The 18,620-nt window shown below is 38.9% G+C and overlaps 1 protein-coding gene across 40 annotated transcripts in view; it reads right to left on the reverse strand.

Annotated features, from left to right (window-relative positions):
• ANK3 (ankyrin 3) overlaps positions 1-18,620 on the reverse strand; it is a 382,076-nt gene that overhangs the window by 203,035 nt on the left and 160,421 nt on the right. For 12 of the 40 annotated variants that reach the window (XM_041127064.1, XM_041127076.1, XM_041127061.1 and 9 more), the window contains exon 1: positions 8,607-9,033. The exons of 5 other annotated variants lie outside the window; for them this stretch is intronic. In XM_041127064.1, the coding sequence (XP_040982998.1) occupies positions 8,607-8,720 (114 nt within the window). In that variant the 5' untranslated portion in view covers positions 8,721-9,033. Of the gene's footprint in view, positions 1-8,606; positions 9,035-18,620 lie in introns of those variants that run through there. 23 more of the 40 variants (XM_041127063.1, XM_041127055.1, XM_041127059.1 and 20 more) reach the window with 8 other exon arrangements.

The raw sequence follows: 18,620 nt of genomic DNA on the forward strand, positions 1-18,620 counted from the left end.
ACCACTAACATCTTTGTGGACGGCTTCTCCCTAAGGGCCCCGACTAACCAACAGCACTGGTGATAGGCTGAGCCTGGCTTTCCAGGAGCCGCTGCATGGGAGCTAAGGGAACATGCTTCCTCTGAAATTAAACCCCTTGCAACACCATACAACCTCTCCTAGTAAAGTGCTCTCTAACACAGATGGAGACTCACTGTGGGAAGCAGGGACACTTTGGAGATGCCTTACTCAGGGCTATTGATGAACTGGTGCAAAGAACACAGGTGAGGAGTCACTGCCAAATCCCTGACCACCACCTCCCCTCCTGCTCTTGCCCTGCATACATACAAACTCACTCACATAGTACATGCATTGCATGTATGTTTTGCTGTGTATAAATCCTTTACTTGTAGAGGGTATGAGTTTTTGTACGCATGCCGAACTCTTCAGCAGACCTCAAAGATGCCATGCAAGCAACTGTTTACAAGAACGCCATCCCCAGCTTGGCAGATCACATCATCATTAGTGGAGAAGATTATTTGTGTTAAACCCCATGGCTACCTGTCAGTACTAGTGAACTATGTGAGTACTTCAATTCAGATTGGTTACTAGTTTCTTGTAGTCTATCAGAGTTGAAGGATTTGCATAATCATGGTGCTTACTTTTAAAATATGATGATGTAAAACCAGCCACTTCAGCAGCTCCAGGAAATCCTTTCACGGGACTCAGAATTCAGCAACTACCTGCCTCCTCTTCCAACCTCCCTCCTAACTCTCTTACTCCAGCAGAGCCTGGGTACTTAATAACATCTTATTTCAAAAGGCAGAGGCCACAGGGTTAAGGACAGGGCTGTAGCTCAGAGCTGAGCTGACAAGATTTCACAAAAAAAGATACACTTTTCTGCTTTCAAAAATACCTTCCATATTCTACAAAAATACAGACAATTGACATATTATACCCTCATCCCATCTATGCATATGTACTTAAAGGGGTATTACAAATCAGCGTGGAACACATGAATGTAATTCAAGCTCATTTAGTGAAGAGTGATTTTCCCTTGACACACACCAAAACTGAGAGCTGTTCAGAAATCTGCTCAGAATCTACAAACCACAATCTTCTATAAGCCATCATGGACAGCTTTGCAGAAAGCAGGCAGTGATTTCCACTGACACTGGATCAGGTATCAAAGCGACACATGCATCCTTTCCTTCACAAGGGAAGCAAGTGACAAGATCACAGTGGTTTTTTTTGTATTTACAAATTATTAATTCCATGGGTGAAGCACCAAGCACACCTGGGAGCCTGCCCAGCTCCTTGTAGAGATGGGGTCACCAGAGACACCAAGTTTAATGCTACTGATGGAGATTTTGTTGAGGTACCCTCCACTAGGCACTATGGTATATGTCAAGTTACACCCATGAAATAAATGCAGACATTGTGTCTGCATAACTTGCCATGATGGTGTAATGGATAACTGTTAAGGTACAGACCTTCATTTCCTGCTTGTGCTCATGAGCAATGTCTGTGTTAACAGAGGCCTTGGATACTACCACTTTTATCAAGAAGCAACTACTTCTATAAAGTCCTGTTAATTCCAGTTGGATCAATATGGAGTAGGATATATTTTGCATAAACTAGGATATCAGAAACATAAGTGAACCTCTTCTACCTTGTCCTTTTATGTTTAATTATGAAAGATTTTAAATGAAAAATTAGGAAGATACTGAAATGAACACTTGAAATGAGATTTAAAATTGATACACAAGCTGTCATGGCACAACATATAATACATTGGATCCTTCAGCTGCTCAATAAGCTAAAATCCAAAACTGTGAATAAAACATAGCTGAACAACCAAAAGGTTAGATAAAATACATCATTCAGGTCATTAAAACAAACCATAAGAAGTTTTCTAAAATAACACTCAGATGAAGGTGGCTCTGCAGTACAGTATGTCCTGTATCTTTCTGCAACTACAAATGCAAAATAAAGTTTTAGTTCTGGTACATAACACAAAGGCATTAAACTGCTTGTGTACATCTTAGAGCACTAACAATCTCATGTGGGACAAATTCATGTTACTAAACAGTCTAACTTTCTAAATAATGGAGAACTTCAGTTTATTGGCAAAATTATGATTTTTTTTTTAAATACATCCCAGAGCAAAATTTCTTTTCAATTAGCAAAACAATCTTCATATCTCAATCTAGTTCTCCTGTCCACATTAGTCTTACTTGAATAAATACTAAAGAAACATTCTGTTGGATTTCCCTTCCAAATCACCACACAGTGATTTCAATCTCTGTAAAAAATAAAAACAAAAGCTGACCTCTTCTGTGGAGATCAGTAACTAGCCACCTCACAGAGCACTGGCTAACAAAGCAGAGCTCTGCACAAATACCACACTCAGGCAACAGATATACAAGAAAGATTTTTAAAAGTGTTATACAATCCCAAACATCCACCAGAGATGCCAGTGCCTGATCTGCAGAATGCCCAAAGCTCTCAGCTGAAGCTGCAGGGCTGGCGGATACTTGATACCTTTGAAAATGAGGACATTGCTTTAACTTGTCTCACTTACATGCACTGAATTATCCTCTGAAGGCACCTATCTTTTTCCATTTAATATATAGGGCTATAGCCTAAGTTAGATAACTGAAGTCAGGAATAATGTGGGGCTGCTATATTGTCTAAGTTGAGCTCATTACCTGAAAGGGCCCACACACATCCCAGTCTAATGGGGAGGCATTATTTTGTGGAGTTGCTAAAAGGCCTAAGAGGTTTCTAACTTGACAGGCATGCTGGGCCTGATCAAACCCTTAAGGCCCAGTTCTCTAAGCCTTTACAACACAGCCCTGTGCTAGCCCTACTGCCTCAGTCAGAAAATCCCCATTACCACTCTACCAGTGGCCTAAATAGCTGTACAAATTACTGAGTAGCAGCAAATCCAGCCTTTTATTGTCCAAACTTCCATTCAAATCAATGTGGGAATACATCTGGCTTTGTATGGGAATTAAATAAATATTTTTTTAAAATACATCTTACAACTCAGAGTTTTCTTCTCTATTTCTTTCCTCTACCCACATCACATACACCAAGAGCCTAGTTCTTACCCCCCATTCTAGTCAAACTAGGTCTGATTGAGTCTAACACTCAATTTTAGCAGGTGCTCAGTCAGTTCCACTAGCATTTAGTATAACAAACATTTAGTGAATGGCCAAGGGGAATTCTATCAAAGTACGCACAACTTATCCTGAAGCCATCAATTCAGGCAAGTTAAGAGCTTGAAATTATCAGTGCTTTGACTTTGGGCACAGGGCTGAATATTCATAACCGCATAAAGAGTTTGGGTTTTTTTTATTTAAAAAAAAAAAAAAAAAAAAAATCACTGTTCATCAAACATTATCTTTGAACTTTCTTTTGCTTCAAAAGCATCCATTTTCCTCTCCCCCCTCAGCTCTTCAAAAAAACCCCAATAAAATCCAGCCTGGGTTGAAAAAACAGGAGGATAAAAGACTCCATTAATACCAGCCAACCAGGTAGTTGAAACAGTATTGATTTACACTCACTGAGAGTCCAGCTCTAAATCTAGTCACTGAGCAATCTTCCTATAATGACAAGGATGCCCATTGTTGGTCCTCCCTCTTCCCCATCTCCTCCCACCACAAGCTGGTAACATCAAGCATAACGTGGTTTATAACCCAAACTGACATTTGCATAATAACTAACGGCCATCCGTTGCGATGGCACAATCCTGAGGCATCAAGAAGGTGAAGAGGAAAAGCCGAATGTTCTAAACCTGCCTAAATAAAACTGTAAACGTATAACAGTGCAAAATTTTTTCTGGGTTTATAAACAATAAAGCAATGCTGAGCAGTGCCCACTTCAAATGATGCTGTAGTGCTACCCACACAATACAATGCAATCTTTTCATTCCTTTGGGGGTCATCTTCAAAGAAAGAATTGTTTTTCCAGCTGAATAGAAACACTCTTTCACCACCCGACCCCATGCTAGTAAGAACTCAACACTGCTAGTAGATGTCCCATCCATCAGTGCCCCTAAACATCTATCAAAAGTATCTTTCAATTATTTAATTAGATTTGCCTCTGACAGAGCATCATGTCCAAAATCAAGGACATGACCGAAATTTTCCTCACACCTAGGGAAGATTCACTGACTTAACAGTTTTTCCCTCAGGCCCTAAATCTACACAATCTTTTCATTTACCATAGGTCATGTTCCCAGATATTAGAGCAACATCCACCTGGTTTATGCCTTAACACAACTGAGTTAAGGAACAATCATTTGTGCCCAACCTATCTAGGTTCTACTACTGTCAAGTTCAACTGTTCAGAAACTATGAAACAGATCTCTCTAATCCTGAGATTTGTTTAAAAATCATAAAATTTAAAAAATTTTAAAAATGGATGGGGATTTGTACTTGTTATCTGAGTTAAAAGCCTTGAAGCTCACATTTCAAGCTTTACCTGATAACTGGTAGACTTGTTTGCATGTGAAAACTGCACCAATTCCAACCCGAATTGCTTTTTAAATCCACAGGGCAATTCATTGCAGGAACATGTGCCTGTGAGAGAAAGAATTATTCCTGTTTTCCTTAAACCTGCTTTAATTATCACTGTGAACCAAACTGAAGAAGCCACTTGCGCTGAAGCTGGTCTGCACACAACCCTTTGCTCAGGTTAATTGTGTGGGTGCAGATGGTGAATTTTTTCAAACTCATGAGACTCGTACTTGACATGGCTGAGATCCATAAAATATTTGACAGCCCCGAGAGAGCTGAGGGGAAAGTAAACAGTGGGAGTCTCCCAGCTAGGACATGATGATGCCCTCCTGGGGTCCTGATGCCCCTGGGAGGTGTTTCCAGCTCTGCTACCTTGGTCAGTCCAAGCCATCTCCCACAGGCCCTAGTAGCTGGGAGCAGAGCCCAGCCCAGAAGATGCACAAGCTCCTTGAAGCCACATGAACAGCCGCACACCTACAGGTTGTTTCTGACACGGCATTTCAATTTATACCCATTAGGAAATTGCAGGGCAATTTTTCCAGCAGACCTGAAAGTTAAGTAAAACCTTCAAACACTGTGAGCCTTATGATGAAATTACCAGGATTTGCAACATTGGCATGCATTACTTTCTCTGCTGCCCACAAGTTTGCAGCAGCAGAGGATGTGACAGCAACAGCCTTTAACATCTCAGAGACAGCAGCAGTCAGGCTTTGCATTGTGATCAAGCTACTCTGTATTCCCAAAGAACATGCTAGCTCCTGAGCACTACATGCAAATGGAAACCACTTCAGTTCTACTGAATATTGTATAAAACATAAATCATTGAGTATGTGCCAAGACCTGCCCTTCTCTTCTACTATGTACTGAACAGAGAACACAAAAAACAATTTCAGAGATTTCACCTTTATTTTAGGAACGGCACTGACTAAGCAACTAATTTCTTTCCAGACATTATTATAGGATAAACAATTTCTTGTTTTCACAAACCAAACTACGTACGACAGAGCCGCACTATAAGAAATCAAGCAAGCTATCCTATGAATCACTTATTATTAAGGGTGGCTTGGCTTGTTCTGTGATACCATTTAAGGCTTAGGTCTGCCCTTGGGTGCACTCAAACTATTTGCAGCGTAGGACACTGCAAAACCATCCAGAGGCAGAACTGCTTGAAGCTGTAATATAAACTTGAACGGAATAAATGGGAAACCTGTATAATGCAGACCCTTTACTGTACTCACTTCACTTGCTGGTCCCATCCCCTTCTCTTGCATGAGTTAAACTACTTAAGCTCTGAACCTTCAGAAATGTCTTGAATTCAGGCAAACACAAAGAGCATGGTGGGCCCACGGGGCACAGAAGCACAACGTCTCTACAGAGCTAAGTGTGGCAATTTGAAAATATCTCACCTTGAAATGAAATAGGATTGGATATAATACAGGGTTTTGTTTTGTGTATATTTTTAAAAAGGTCATTTCTCTCGTACAAATATTGCAGCAAGCCTTAACAGAAACATTATTGCACTGTAAATTGCTTAACCAGTCAAAAGCAGTGAAATATTACCCTCAGACAGCAATCCTCAAACTAAATAGGAACATAAATCATCATGACTGTTGCTGGTATCATCAAGTCTAGGACACTGGGTGCTCCCACCAGCCTTGCTTTCTAACCATTGGCTGCCTTGGTCTCCTTACTGTATAAATTATCCAGAAACGTTAGCACTCTCTGTTGTTCCAATGTGATTGGAAGACCCTAAAGGATATTTCTGTATACTGCTTAAGCAAAGGGTTAGCTTTGTGCAGTATCATGTGATCAACAAAAAAACCCCAGAGTACTGCTTGCTTGTGGGTGGTGCAAAGGAACAAGAAGTGACTCACAACTCATAGTGGAAAAATTGGGGGGAAAATGTTTTAAATAGTCAGGAAAGTACAAAATGGCAAACCACAATTATTGGACTTCCTACGCCCTATGTACTGGGTAGCAGAACCATGTCTTTGCTATGAGAAGACTGATGCCCAAATGTATAAATGTTAAGTGAAGCAATTGCTGCTTTTTGGTCCATTCTCCTAGTAGAGAGAGCCTCTACATGCCCTGAATCTGCAAAGTCCTCAGGAAACCCAGAAACAAACTGGAATAAGCTACCAAATTCCAGTGTGACATGAAGGGGTCGGGGGGGGGGGGGGGGGTAAGGGGGGCTGCGATACCCAAAAAAAGCCTTTGGTGGACAAAAAGCTCTCTATTTTATCTCATTCTTAAGATGCAGAAATAAAACACTGAAAAAAATCCATACATTTGAGATTAATAGGCTGATATTTATCTGTGTGCCACTCTGGTTACCAAGAGATTTCTTTTCTACAGCACTGTGTTGTATAAACAATAAAGCATTTTTGTCCACAAAGCAATTGTCTCACCTCACTGAATCAAGAGCCTCTCACTGCCACATCCCTTCTATATTGTTCTGATTACAAACTGTGAGAAAGGACCCTCACACAAAGACAGTGTATGGGTATGGTTGGGCATGCTATTGTTAAACTTGAGCACATTAAGTACAACGTGGGCTTCCTGCATCATGACTAGAGTCAGCTGAGAGACGACACATTTTAGCTCACAAGCCATAGGTAAATATGGGTTTGCAGGCCAGCTCCTAAAATTCGTAACTGCTGTGGTAATTTTCAGCTGGGGGAAAAAAACCCACCCTGATAGCTACATTACAGACCTGCATATAACCTAAATAGAAGGCAAGAAAAATATTACTAATTCAGGCTAGTTTCAAACAGCAGCGCCCCAGAGAATCTTATTTTCACACTTTCTTTTATACTGGAAGATAATTCAAAAGATCTGTATGTATACATTCACACAGAAAAAATACCTACAGTTAACATGCTGCAGTACATTCACTGCAGCCATCTAAACAGTCTCCTGATGTGCTCACTAGAACAGAAGGCAGTGGGTTTCTTAGTGCTTTTCATTATGTATAGTACTGCCGTAGCAGAGAAAAAATAGAAAAGGGCAGGGAAATGCTGACTCTCACCCAACCAAAAGATGCACATATGTTAGAGGAAATCTACATGTCATTTAGGAAGCACATGCACCGCTTATCTGAGCATATGAAGATAATCCAATCCCCCCCTTAGGGGGATTTCACAAAGGCACACAGAAGTACTACATACGCAGGTTTCTGTTAAGACAACCGGCTTCTTGACATGTTCTTGAAAAATTATAATAAAATACAGCCAAAGACAAGAAATCATGGCAGGGCCTTATGTCTATGGAGCAGAGTACAAGGTGTCATTTTTAAGGACATATCCACAGAGCTGCCAAAGTGACTAGCCTCTTTATCTGTCCTTATGCCACAAACCACAACTATTTTGCTTTCTACCTTAGAGAGAAACAGTAAGACTGGAATCACACAGAGGCTCCTGAACTGAACAATGAGCAATGCAGTGCCTACAGAATTTTTCAGATCTTAGTTTGCTAGAGGGTTTTCTGCAGCTAAGACAAATCTACAGCAGAGAAAAACCAGGCTCTGCGATCTCAGTCACATATTTCCCTAACAAAAGAAAGTTGCTAATAACAGATTGTTACAGCTCAATTCTGTAAAACAGCTCACCCTTAGTAGAAAAGAGAAACACCAAAACACCTTATTTCTGTAACATTATCCCGAAAATGGATGTTTCAGAAGCCAAACATGTGACACAGTCCCAACACAAAGAAAAAAAAAATCTGCCTCCACACACATCCCTTTTAAGTACATGTATGTAAGGCTAAACTATTATGCTGTTAAACCTATGAGAAAGCTCAGCATTTAACCTCACATCATGGTTACAAACTATTTTCAACTCACAGCTTGCATATCACAAGTGAGTTATCTGAGAAATGAATGCACACCTTCTGCATCACCACTGCAATCAACTAATATCCAATTAAACATTCAATTGCTTTGCAAACCCCACAGCAGTGGTTATCAATGCTATTTTACAACGTTAACAAATTACTCCAACAGCTACCAAGTTACACGCAAGAACGAGCTTTGATACTTCAATTGCAAGGTAAGAAAATTAAAACAAAAGAATCCCTGTCAGAATTTGGCACAGATCTAGATACCTTTTTCTTCCGATCCCGGGATCTTTTCCTGTGTTTTCTTTTTTTCTCAGTTTCTTCATCAGCATTAATTTCTAAATCCCTGTTTTTCTTTAACTGTGATGCTGCGTGAGCCATAATGCATTAAAAATCCTTTACAACAATGTTCCCTTGTAAAAGGTGATTTCCTCGGGCACCTTTAGCCAGCCCTTACAGCAAATGTTCCAGTGATTGGAAGGAAATCTGTGACCAGAGCCAGGAACACATTCACGATTCAGAGATCTCACAGAAGCTTGCAGTCACTACAAAAAAACATAGTTGCAGATTTCTTCCTATACCTTTCTATACCTGAACCTTTATAAAACAGTGCAGCCATCGTAATGCATTTAATGTAATGAAAAAGACAGCTGGGACAGAGAAAGCTGTATTATGGCTGTATCCCCTGCCACCAGCTGGAAGTGTCTAAGTGACTGCACTGAAGGGGGAATGCTGAAAAGGAGTGCTTTCTATTAAAAAAATTTCCAGAACAATAACATACGCTGTATTGTATTTTCTTCACTAATCCTAAAGCATGTTTCTAAAACCTATTAAAAAATGCAGTGTTAGTGATGTACATTTCTCAGCTAGTTTTGTATGCTAAGCCATTTAACCTATAATGAAATGGAGCAGCTCCTACTTTAGGTTAACTGATGATGGTGACAAAAAATAAAATAAAAATTTCTTTTTACCATGGAGACCCTGACTGCATTATGTAGAAAACAATGCATGCATTGCCGTATCTTAACAGTGTGTCCTTTATACCCATTTTTCAATTCCAATACATTTTGTGAGAGAGGATTACAGAAAGCCCTGTTGTCTTTTTTCCTTTTTTTTTTTTTTTTAAACATACTTATTACAACACATCATACAGAAAGAAAGATGTGATCACACTAGTGTGTGAAACAGGCATTTAATTCATGGGAGATTTCCTAGCACCATTCTTTTACGTGGTCAGAAAGGGAAATCGGCACTATTTCCATGTAGTTGGAAATGTACTTTTAGGCTTTTATGTCAAGGCTTGCTTCAATCATCTTACTATTTTTGCCACCTGAGTCCTCAATGACTGCAGCTTTTGAATATTCATTATGGGAGGTAAAATAGCAGCAGTATTAAGGCCTGCAGGAAGATCTTTTACTAGGATGAACACAGAGCAAGCATCTAGTAAATAAGGAACCATATTTTTCCTACACAAATATGAACAATCAGCAGCTTGCCTCGAGATTGCTGTTTTTAACCTTTCCCAGTATTCCTAGTAGCATATTTCACAGTAATGAAGATTAGCATTTTAAGGCAGTCTGATTTCTTTCAGATAAGAACCAGAAGTCTCCACAAGTGAAACTGGTGTATTTTACATGAGACTAACTTTTATTCCCAGAAGGAAAAAACAGAATTTACTGTAAAAATAAAGTTAAATTTATTTGAAGTGCAATTAGCCAAATCATAGTGAATCTTTGAGGTGTAGCATAAAATCCAGAGAGGTCTCATGAGGTTGTAAATATTCTTCCCCTGAACTTGAGAGACGTTTTCTGAATCCAGGTTGTTGAGGACCAGTAAGTGACATGCATCCGTTGCTTTAGTTTTCACAAAACATAGCTAAAAGTAAAATAACCTTTTAAATCTCCAAAACAGAAACTACTTTGAACACACTGTATGTTGTCCAAAAGGCAGCACATAGTGCAGTTTGTCTACTGTTCACAGGCTAACAAACTAGGTTTAAAAAGTTTATTCTGGAATGACTTTTAAGAAATGCTCAAGGATGGAGACCACAGTTATGTGACCTTAGGGACCTTTCTTCCTGATGCAGTAAAATCACAGGTTCCTGTCTGTATCCAAAACTCCCTGTACCTACACACCACCATGTACCTCTCCCTACTCTTACTCCACATCTGAAAGACTTCTGAAGACTCATATAATGCTGCCTTTGGAAAGTTGTGGAAAGAGGAATGTTGCACTTGGGCAATGCCTGGTTTTGAACCAGAAGTAAATTCCCACTTCTCCATGTGCTACAGAAGCTTGAATAAACATATTTCTATTTTTAAAGATGCAAAGAGTATACCCGAAGTATGCCCAGAGCACGCTTTCAGGCGTAACTGCAAGCAGTCAAAGGCCATATTCAGGCAGGTATCTGGATTTCGGCCCAGCTCTTCAGTGAAGCACCGGGCAGCAGTGAGAAGACTCTACTGTACCACAGGAGCCCTACTGGAGAGGGGAACTGTGTAAAGTTACTCATTTAAGGGGCCTGGAGAAGATATCTCAAGGACGCTGGTGGAGAAACTATCAAGTTTCGGCGGGAAATGGAAGACTGCCTTGTGCCTATTTAAAAAAGAAAAAAAAAAAAAAAAAAAGGGCAAAGAAAAAGCATCCAAGGCTTCACTTTCTAGCTCACGAGCTGCCTGCATGACCTTGGCAGTTACTCTCGCTGAAGGTCCATTCTTTCTCTGTAAAATAAAGTTGACATTAGTTCCCCTGTCTGACAGAACAGTTATTAGCAGGGAAGTGCTTAGAAAATACATCAGGACCTGAACTGACAATGGATTCAACAAAATTCAATAGAGTTGGATCCCTCTTATTCCCAGCACATTTCCATCTGGATTTGGAAGACTCATGAGCCTTTTGCCTTAGGAAACAAACTTCTTATTCGAGCCACAAATGAAGTGAATGCTGCTGTCATTCACTGCTTGCTAGCTAATCCTGTTATGTTCCATAAATCTTTTAACTATACTAGCCTGTAATTTATGCCTAAATAACCTCATTAAATGGAAATACAAATAACATATTAAAAAGTGTTATATGTTTAAAATACTTGAAGCATACTTTTTAAAATGTTGGTACAGAAAATAATATGCACAGGTGCAGCTTAAAAGCCCTAATGCCACCTTATGCACAGGCCATATTCTATGCAGGTAGAAAGCAGTCCAAGCTTTTATTAATGAGAATAATTCTAAAAAATGAGGATAATAAGTGAACCCACCCAATCCCTTGAGATACACGTAAGTGCAAGGATTTTATCTGTTAGCCAAGCCTGCTTCATCCCAAGTATCTTTTCAGCTCATTAACCAACTAGACCAAACATGTAGACCTTTTTATTATGTGGATTACAATCCCTGCTTGAACTGCAGAGTCCAAATTCCTCCTGAATTAGATTTCAGGAAGAAAAAACACTTTTTCAAGCTAGGATTTTGACAAATTATGTCTTAGCTAGTAAAGCAACAGTTAAAAAAAAAAAAAAAGATGAACCTTATTAGTTGGAGCAATACTAGGGAGATTTTGGGTGGCTTGCAGGCTGGAACAGTCTCAAACAGAAAAAAGGTTACAAAAAAGGTGTGAGTAAAAGATTCAGACCCCTGTGGAAAAGAGACTGTATATGTACAACTTCTGCTTTTAGGGAAATGGTAAACTGGCCTCATTCACTGGACGGTGATAGGGCACTGCCAGACGAAGATGGACAAAGTGTGAAGGTTTTCATGCCAGATATGTCGTAACTGACTTCAAGGGAATTAGGTACTGGAAAGCTTCATTAAGTGCTTCTTTTCAGACTTCAGTAAAATAATTAAGCTATTTGATTTCACCCTTAATCACAAAGTTAATGAAATGCCAATGAGTGTTTCAGCACAATCCATAGGGTCCTGATAAAGTTAAGGAGAATGATAAACTGTATCTTACTTGAACAATGGGAAATTTACACTTTCTGTTAGTGCAAGGATAACGTCTACTTAGCTTCATCTACCCACAAAGTCCTAATAATGGCTGGGAAGTGATTTTATCAACTTGAAAGTGAAGTGTGTTATTTGGTTTAGTTTAAGCTGCTAGTCCCACTGTTAAAACTAGATTCAAGAGAGGTTGCAAAACGGCACTAGCACACAATATTGAGACAGATTTTGAAAAACCACAAGAAGTTATTGGGGAGGGGAAATGTTTACAATCTAGTTATTGGAGTTAATTTATCAATTAGGTAGCAGCTTATGGAGCAAAGATGGTACCATCACTTTTACATTTATTTTAAAAAATTACGTGGCACAAGAAAAAAAAGATGAGACAGTCATGAAAATATTGGTTTACTAAGAATATACCAAAAAATGGATCTATGAAAATCTAAGCTCTTTTAGGGAAGGTGGAACACCATAGAAACATTCAATATTTACACTACTTAGATCACTATGGATCAAAAAAGGCTTATAATCACACACAGTGCTAGAAGGTCACTATGACAACTCTTACTGGTAAGCAAAGTATGTTTACATTTTCCCAAAGCTGAAAAGAATTGTTATAGGTAGAATAGAAAGAGCAGAGAGCAAAAGAAAGGAAAACACATGAAGAAAAATAAAACCAATTCTTGTTATATTAACTCACAAATTAAGAATTTAAGAGTATCTGATACAGAACAAATGATAAAAGGGGGAAGGGGAGTCTTTCTGCTGCTATAGGCCTGCTCTGGATTATTTTGTTGAGAAAAGCAGTGGAAGCGAGAAAAAGAAGAGAAGAAAGAAGAACAAGACATGATAGAAATAAGGGCAATATCAATTTACTAATTTATGAAAATAACACTTTGGGAGAAGACTAAGCAGAAGAAGTAAGAGGTCTGGTTTTAAAAACAAATGCTATGTGAAATTTAGTTAACTGAGAACTCTTCAAAGGAGTCTCATAAGATTCATCTGCTCATGCGTTAGACTAGCAGGCCTTGTGTCTCAAAAACAAATGAAAAAATAAATCAAACAAACAAGATTAAAAGCTTATTTATCATCTAGTTTTACTTTTATCTCCTTTTCACATATCTGGTGTCAGGGCAGGATGGACCCATCTCCAAATATGCAGAAAATCAAGGTCACAAAGTAGCAAATGAATGGAAAATAAGAAAAGTTAAGGCTTGTTTTGCCGTTCTGTTTTGTTGCATTGAGTTTCCCCCACCACCTGCTTCTTCTAGGAGAATTCTGCTTTGTCAATAACAATCCCAGAGAAACTCTGAGGAAACATGACAGAGTCAGAAAGGGATGCATGCACTGCATGGAGAGAAGGGAAATATCTAAATTGTATTTTATAGACAACTTTTATATTCCTTACCCCTTAACTTCTTTGACTTTACAGTATAAAATTTGGGATTTTATTGAGTTACGTTTTATTTCTTACTTGACTTCTTTAGGGCACAACAGCCTAAAAAAAAGCTTTGGAAATGACAAAAATTCAGGGATGCAGTAATAATGGCCAGATATTTGAAGCTGAAGGTATTTGTACTCTCCTACCAAGAGGCTTACTACTTCTTAAATGACCCTGCTGCCCTCAGTGGAAATTTAAGTAGAAATGGTAACAATTGTAAATGTAAAAAACAAAAAACCCACCCCAAAAAACTCAATACCCCCCCAAACACCCACACAGAAAACAGTAACAGAATATGCTTTTCACTAAGCACTCTCCAGACACGTTCACTTGCTTTCTAATCTCAAACAAGCTCAAAGCAGCAGTAACATTCAAGATTGCAGAATTAACTGCAAAATTACTATTCCTCTACGCAGGGATGACGCAGTTTGGCTTAACCGATGAAGTTATACCTCCTGCAGTCCAGCATACTCCCAATACAAGGATGACTGACATGTCTGTGAATTCATCACTAACTTCCAGTCTGAGGCATGACATTTAAAGATTTTGGTTTGCCTGTAAGACTTATATTGTAAATCGGGACAGTTCAAAAGCTGACTCAAGGCTCACTCAACCCATGGCCTCAGGGGCAGAGAAAATGGGACAATAAATCTTCAATTGTCCCAGGCTACCACACAGGCATGGTAAATCTGCCTGCAAACAAACTGGGAGAGGGAAACAATGCGCTCATGCACCAGCAGAGGAGAAAGTGTGACTGTAGAAAACTGCAGAGTACCCAGGACCTGGCGATTATCATCCCTGACTTTCAAAACAGGATAATTTTGTTTGAGGCCTATACAGAGAAAGGGAGCTATAAGTGACAAATTAATATTAACTGTTCTGTGAAGATGGTGTAAAGAGTTTCATTTCTGACTCATAACAAAGTAAGAAAAAGATACTGGTGTATCTTATTTATAGAGGCACACTAATTGGAAGATAGATTTTGAGTGGGTTTGTGGATGGAATTGCTGAGGAGCTCAGGAAATGTATCTGATGCAAGGAACACAGTAAGAGTAAAATATGCAATCTCTGAATTGTTGCTGAGCAAACACACAAAAAACTTTCTTCCTATTCTTCCTCCATCAAGAATAATATTGCTAAAACCCTACATTTACTGGGAACCACGAAATTATAGAAGCGTGTACTTTTAGAAAAGGCTTTTCTGTGTTTTTCCCTGTAATTCAAATAACAGGCTACAATCAGGATTGAAATTCACATATAGAGTATGTGTCTTAGAGATGCAGACAAAGATCACTCTGAAATGGTAGTAAATTGTTTTCAAACATGTTAATGGCTGGAAGTTATATCTGGGACTGACACTAGATCACAATTAGTGACATATTTTTCAACCTTTGTTTGGAACTACCCAATAATATTCTGAAACATAAATTCAGTATGTCAACATTCCCCAAATTCCTAGTTTCACAGTCTCTGCCTAGTCCACCATGCTTTCCTAGTTTTGCTGCTGCAACCCCCAGTACAACAGGGGGACCTGGAGGTCAGTGAGATGGTGCTACATGGCACCAAACTGAGAGTTTTGATCTGGGAATTGTTAGATGCCTCTGCAAATTACACCAACACAGCCAGAAAAAGCTATCCCGGCATATAGGATTAAGTGCAGAAGTAGGCTTTGTGTCAGTTTTGCACTCCCACACACATAACTTGAACACTGTCTGTGATATGATGGGAGGATCTATTCCTTCCTGGTGAGTTTCAAAAAAGAAATGCAAAAAATCATTAATCAGAATTTTATGGTTCAGCTACAAACTTCACCCTGAGTGGACAATTAATCACTGCTGCATCTGTTAACTTCTGCTCCAACACATGAAAGCAACAGCCAATTCGCTAACACATCCAGGAGCCCTTGGAGGGGTTTCCTTCAACATAACAAAAGCAGATATCAAGGAGGTCCTTGTGTGGCTTTCAGAAGCACCTCTGACAGGTCACCCAGTCCCCAAACAGATATAAGAAGAGTTATTCCCTGCTCATCTCAGATGGAAAACACCCCGTGTCAGAGTGGTTTAAAAATAACCCAAAACAGCAGCAGGAAATGTCTTTGTGGTATTTCAAGTTACTCAGCATCAAGTCCCTGCCTGCTGTCCTTTTCTGGGGGAATAGCAGTCTTGTAATAATAAAAGCTACATAAAAAGCCATACCACTGCAGAACTGCGATACCTGCAAAGGTGTCAATAAGTGAATATGCTTAAGCAAATGAAGCTGCCAAAGAGTGGGATGGGACCAACAGCCATAAATAGATGCAACACCTTTGCCTATAATTAATAGATCATTTTCCAGTGCCCTTTAATTAGTGTCCTTTGATTTTTGTCAGGTTTCAGTCAAAAACATATACTTCAAACTAAAAGAAATTTTGACTAAGTGAACCTCCACATAAAACATTGCACAATGTATATCCAGGGCTAGTAAGCCCCTTTGCCTTAGGAAGATACTGTGACCATGAAAATACTATTTTACCTTCCCTACCACGACACAGCCACAAAAGGAAAAATACGTATAACTTTGGACAAAAGCAGCACTTGATCGCCTTATGAAATGGGTTATTTCCCCCACCCACCTTTGACAGTAGGGAGCTGCACTAAGTGACCCAGTGCCCATACGTTTTCCTGTTGCCAGCCCTGCACATCAAGAGCAGCTTACTTATTTTATTTTGAAATAAAAAGTTGCTGAGTAAGTGTAACAAAGGACCCATCTGCAAAGGTCACAAGAAAGGCTTTCTTTGAAGTTTACAGCATTTCCCAGTTGCCCTGAGACTTTCAGCTGTACATTTTTTTCTTAAATTTCTGCAGTGCAAAAACACAGAAAGTACAAGGAAGGAAGAAAAATCATTCCTTGACTTGTTTTGTATGGTAGGTATTCTTAATTTTTAATTTCTCTGAACTACTTTCATATGCAAAAAAATCTACTACTAACATGCAATATTCCTAAGACTGGGAAAACAGGTATGTGTGAGCCAGAGACCTGCAGTTTCAGTTCCTTCCCTGTTCAATGCCACTCTTGCGTGCTGGACCGAGGCTCCCTTGACAAGTACAGAGGACATATTTACTAACTCTGACTTTAATTGCAGACTTCCCATTTTAGCAAAACTAAGTGCAGGATTTTCAGTGAAGACCCTAGTTCCTACCAATATACACACAATTTATTAAGTTTTAAGGAAACATTTAAAATGAAAATACAAGAGAAAAAAAAAAATCCCCAATCCACTCCAGCATAAGAAACTCATTTAATTAGACTCCTTAATTATTCATTATTCTTTTTCCTATGTTCAAATGACCATCTTTGTCTCATTCCCACAGGATCCTCTCCATAATTAAGTCAGGGAATCATTAAAATCTCAACATGCCGCCCGAGTAAGATTTCAGCACTGTAAGCGTTCTGCACGCTCTATGCAGCAGTGACTTGACGTTTAGAGAAAAAAAAAAAAAAAAGTAAAACCCAGAATCATTAACAATCAATAACAAGAGGCAGAAGGTTATCAAATGTATATTTTTCAGGTGACATTTTTCTCATTTTCCCATAAGTAAAATCATATACCAGTCATAAAATCTACAACTTCACATTTAAAACAATAGCACACAAAATTCTCAATTTTCTGAAAATAACAACCAATATCAAAGATCATTAAGGGTCACTTTAGAAAGAGATTTACATTTTATCTGGGGGAAAAAAAAAAAAAGGAAATCCAGCTATGAGAATTTCAGTGCTAAAATCCTGCTGGAACAAACCCTTGGAGCAATAAAGATAACTACCAGAGACTGGTCAAAAGCAAAAAAAAATTCACTGCTGCTACAGAAATTCAGAATGTTGTTCATGCATAAATTTCACATAAAGCTATTAATGTCCACAAGAGGCCAAGTTCTTTCTTGGCCTGGCAAGAGCAAGCTAGCATATGAAAAAAAACACTTACCTGTATAATAATTATAATTATCACAGAATAGGTGCATTGATGTGGTGCCTGAAAACCCAGGTAATATTAGTGCCCTATTCAGAACAACATAGTAAGAGGCAATTTGTGCCCTGATCTGTTTGTAAGCTAAATACAGAGTATACAGGGGGTGAGGAGGAATGCCTTACTCTTACTTTAGAGAGGGGTAACTGAGAATTGGAGATGATGAGGTTGGAGGGGACGTTGTTTTGTTTGTATTTTATGGCAAACGGAATATGAGTTAACAGAAGGCAAATATTGCACTAGGGATGTAAAAACAGAAGTAACAGCCTTGAAGACATAGGAAAGAAATCTCTCATTCCTACACAGCTTTCCTTGGGTCTCAGCTGGAACAGTGTGTCCTATTTCAGGCACTAAATTTCTAGGAAAAAGTTGTCAGCTGGAGATGTGAAGAATTTATTGCTTTAACTCTGAAATCACTCTTCTTCACAAAACAATGCTGAATGCTTCTCTGAATCTGTGGTTAGTAATAAATAGCTTTGGACATGCATATTCACACACACACATTTAGCAAAGACAAATACCAGTCAGCCCTGCAATCTTGCTCATTTGCCTGCCTCCCCGCCCCCTGCTTTTTCTCCCCCCCCCCCCCAAGACAGGCAAACTCATATGATTGGGCACAAACCTGCATAGGAACTAAAGGTGGTTTTTTAATTTTTTTTTTTCTGTTTTCTTTCTGTTCTTGTGTTTTGTTTTACTTTAAAGTAGTTTGTGGAGGGGCTGGGAAGGAGGAAGGTTGTATGGAAGTTCTATTCAGAGATAAATACATTGTTACTCTTCTAAAGATAGTATAAATGCTACCTAAAATATTCGATTAACCTAAACTTCAAATAATCTTCTGCTCTGTGTAGTATTGATAGGAAAACAAACAAGAATTGTCACCCTAGAACAGAAGTGGAACAGCTTAA

The sequence above is a fragment of the Aquila chrysaetos genome, chromosome 11, assembly GCF_900496995.4.
Source record: "Aquila chrysaetos chrysaetos chromosome 11, bAquChr1.4, whole genome shotgun sequence".
Lineage (NCBI taxonomy): Eukaryota > Metazoa > Chordata > Aves > Accipitriformes > Accipitridae > Aquila > Aquila chrysaetos.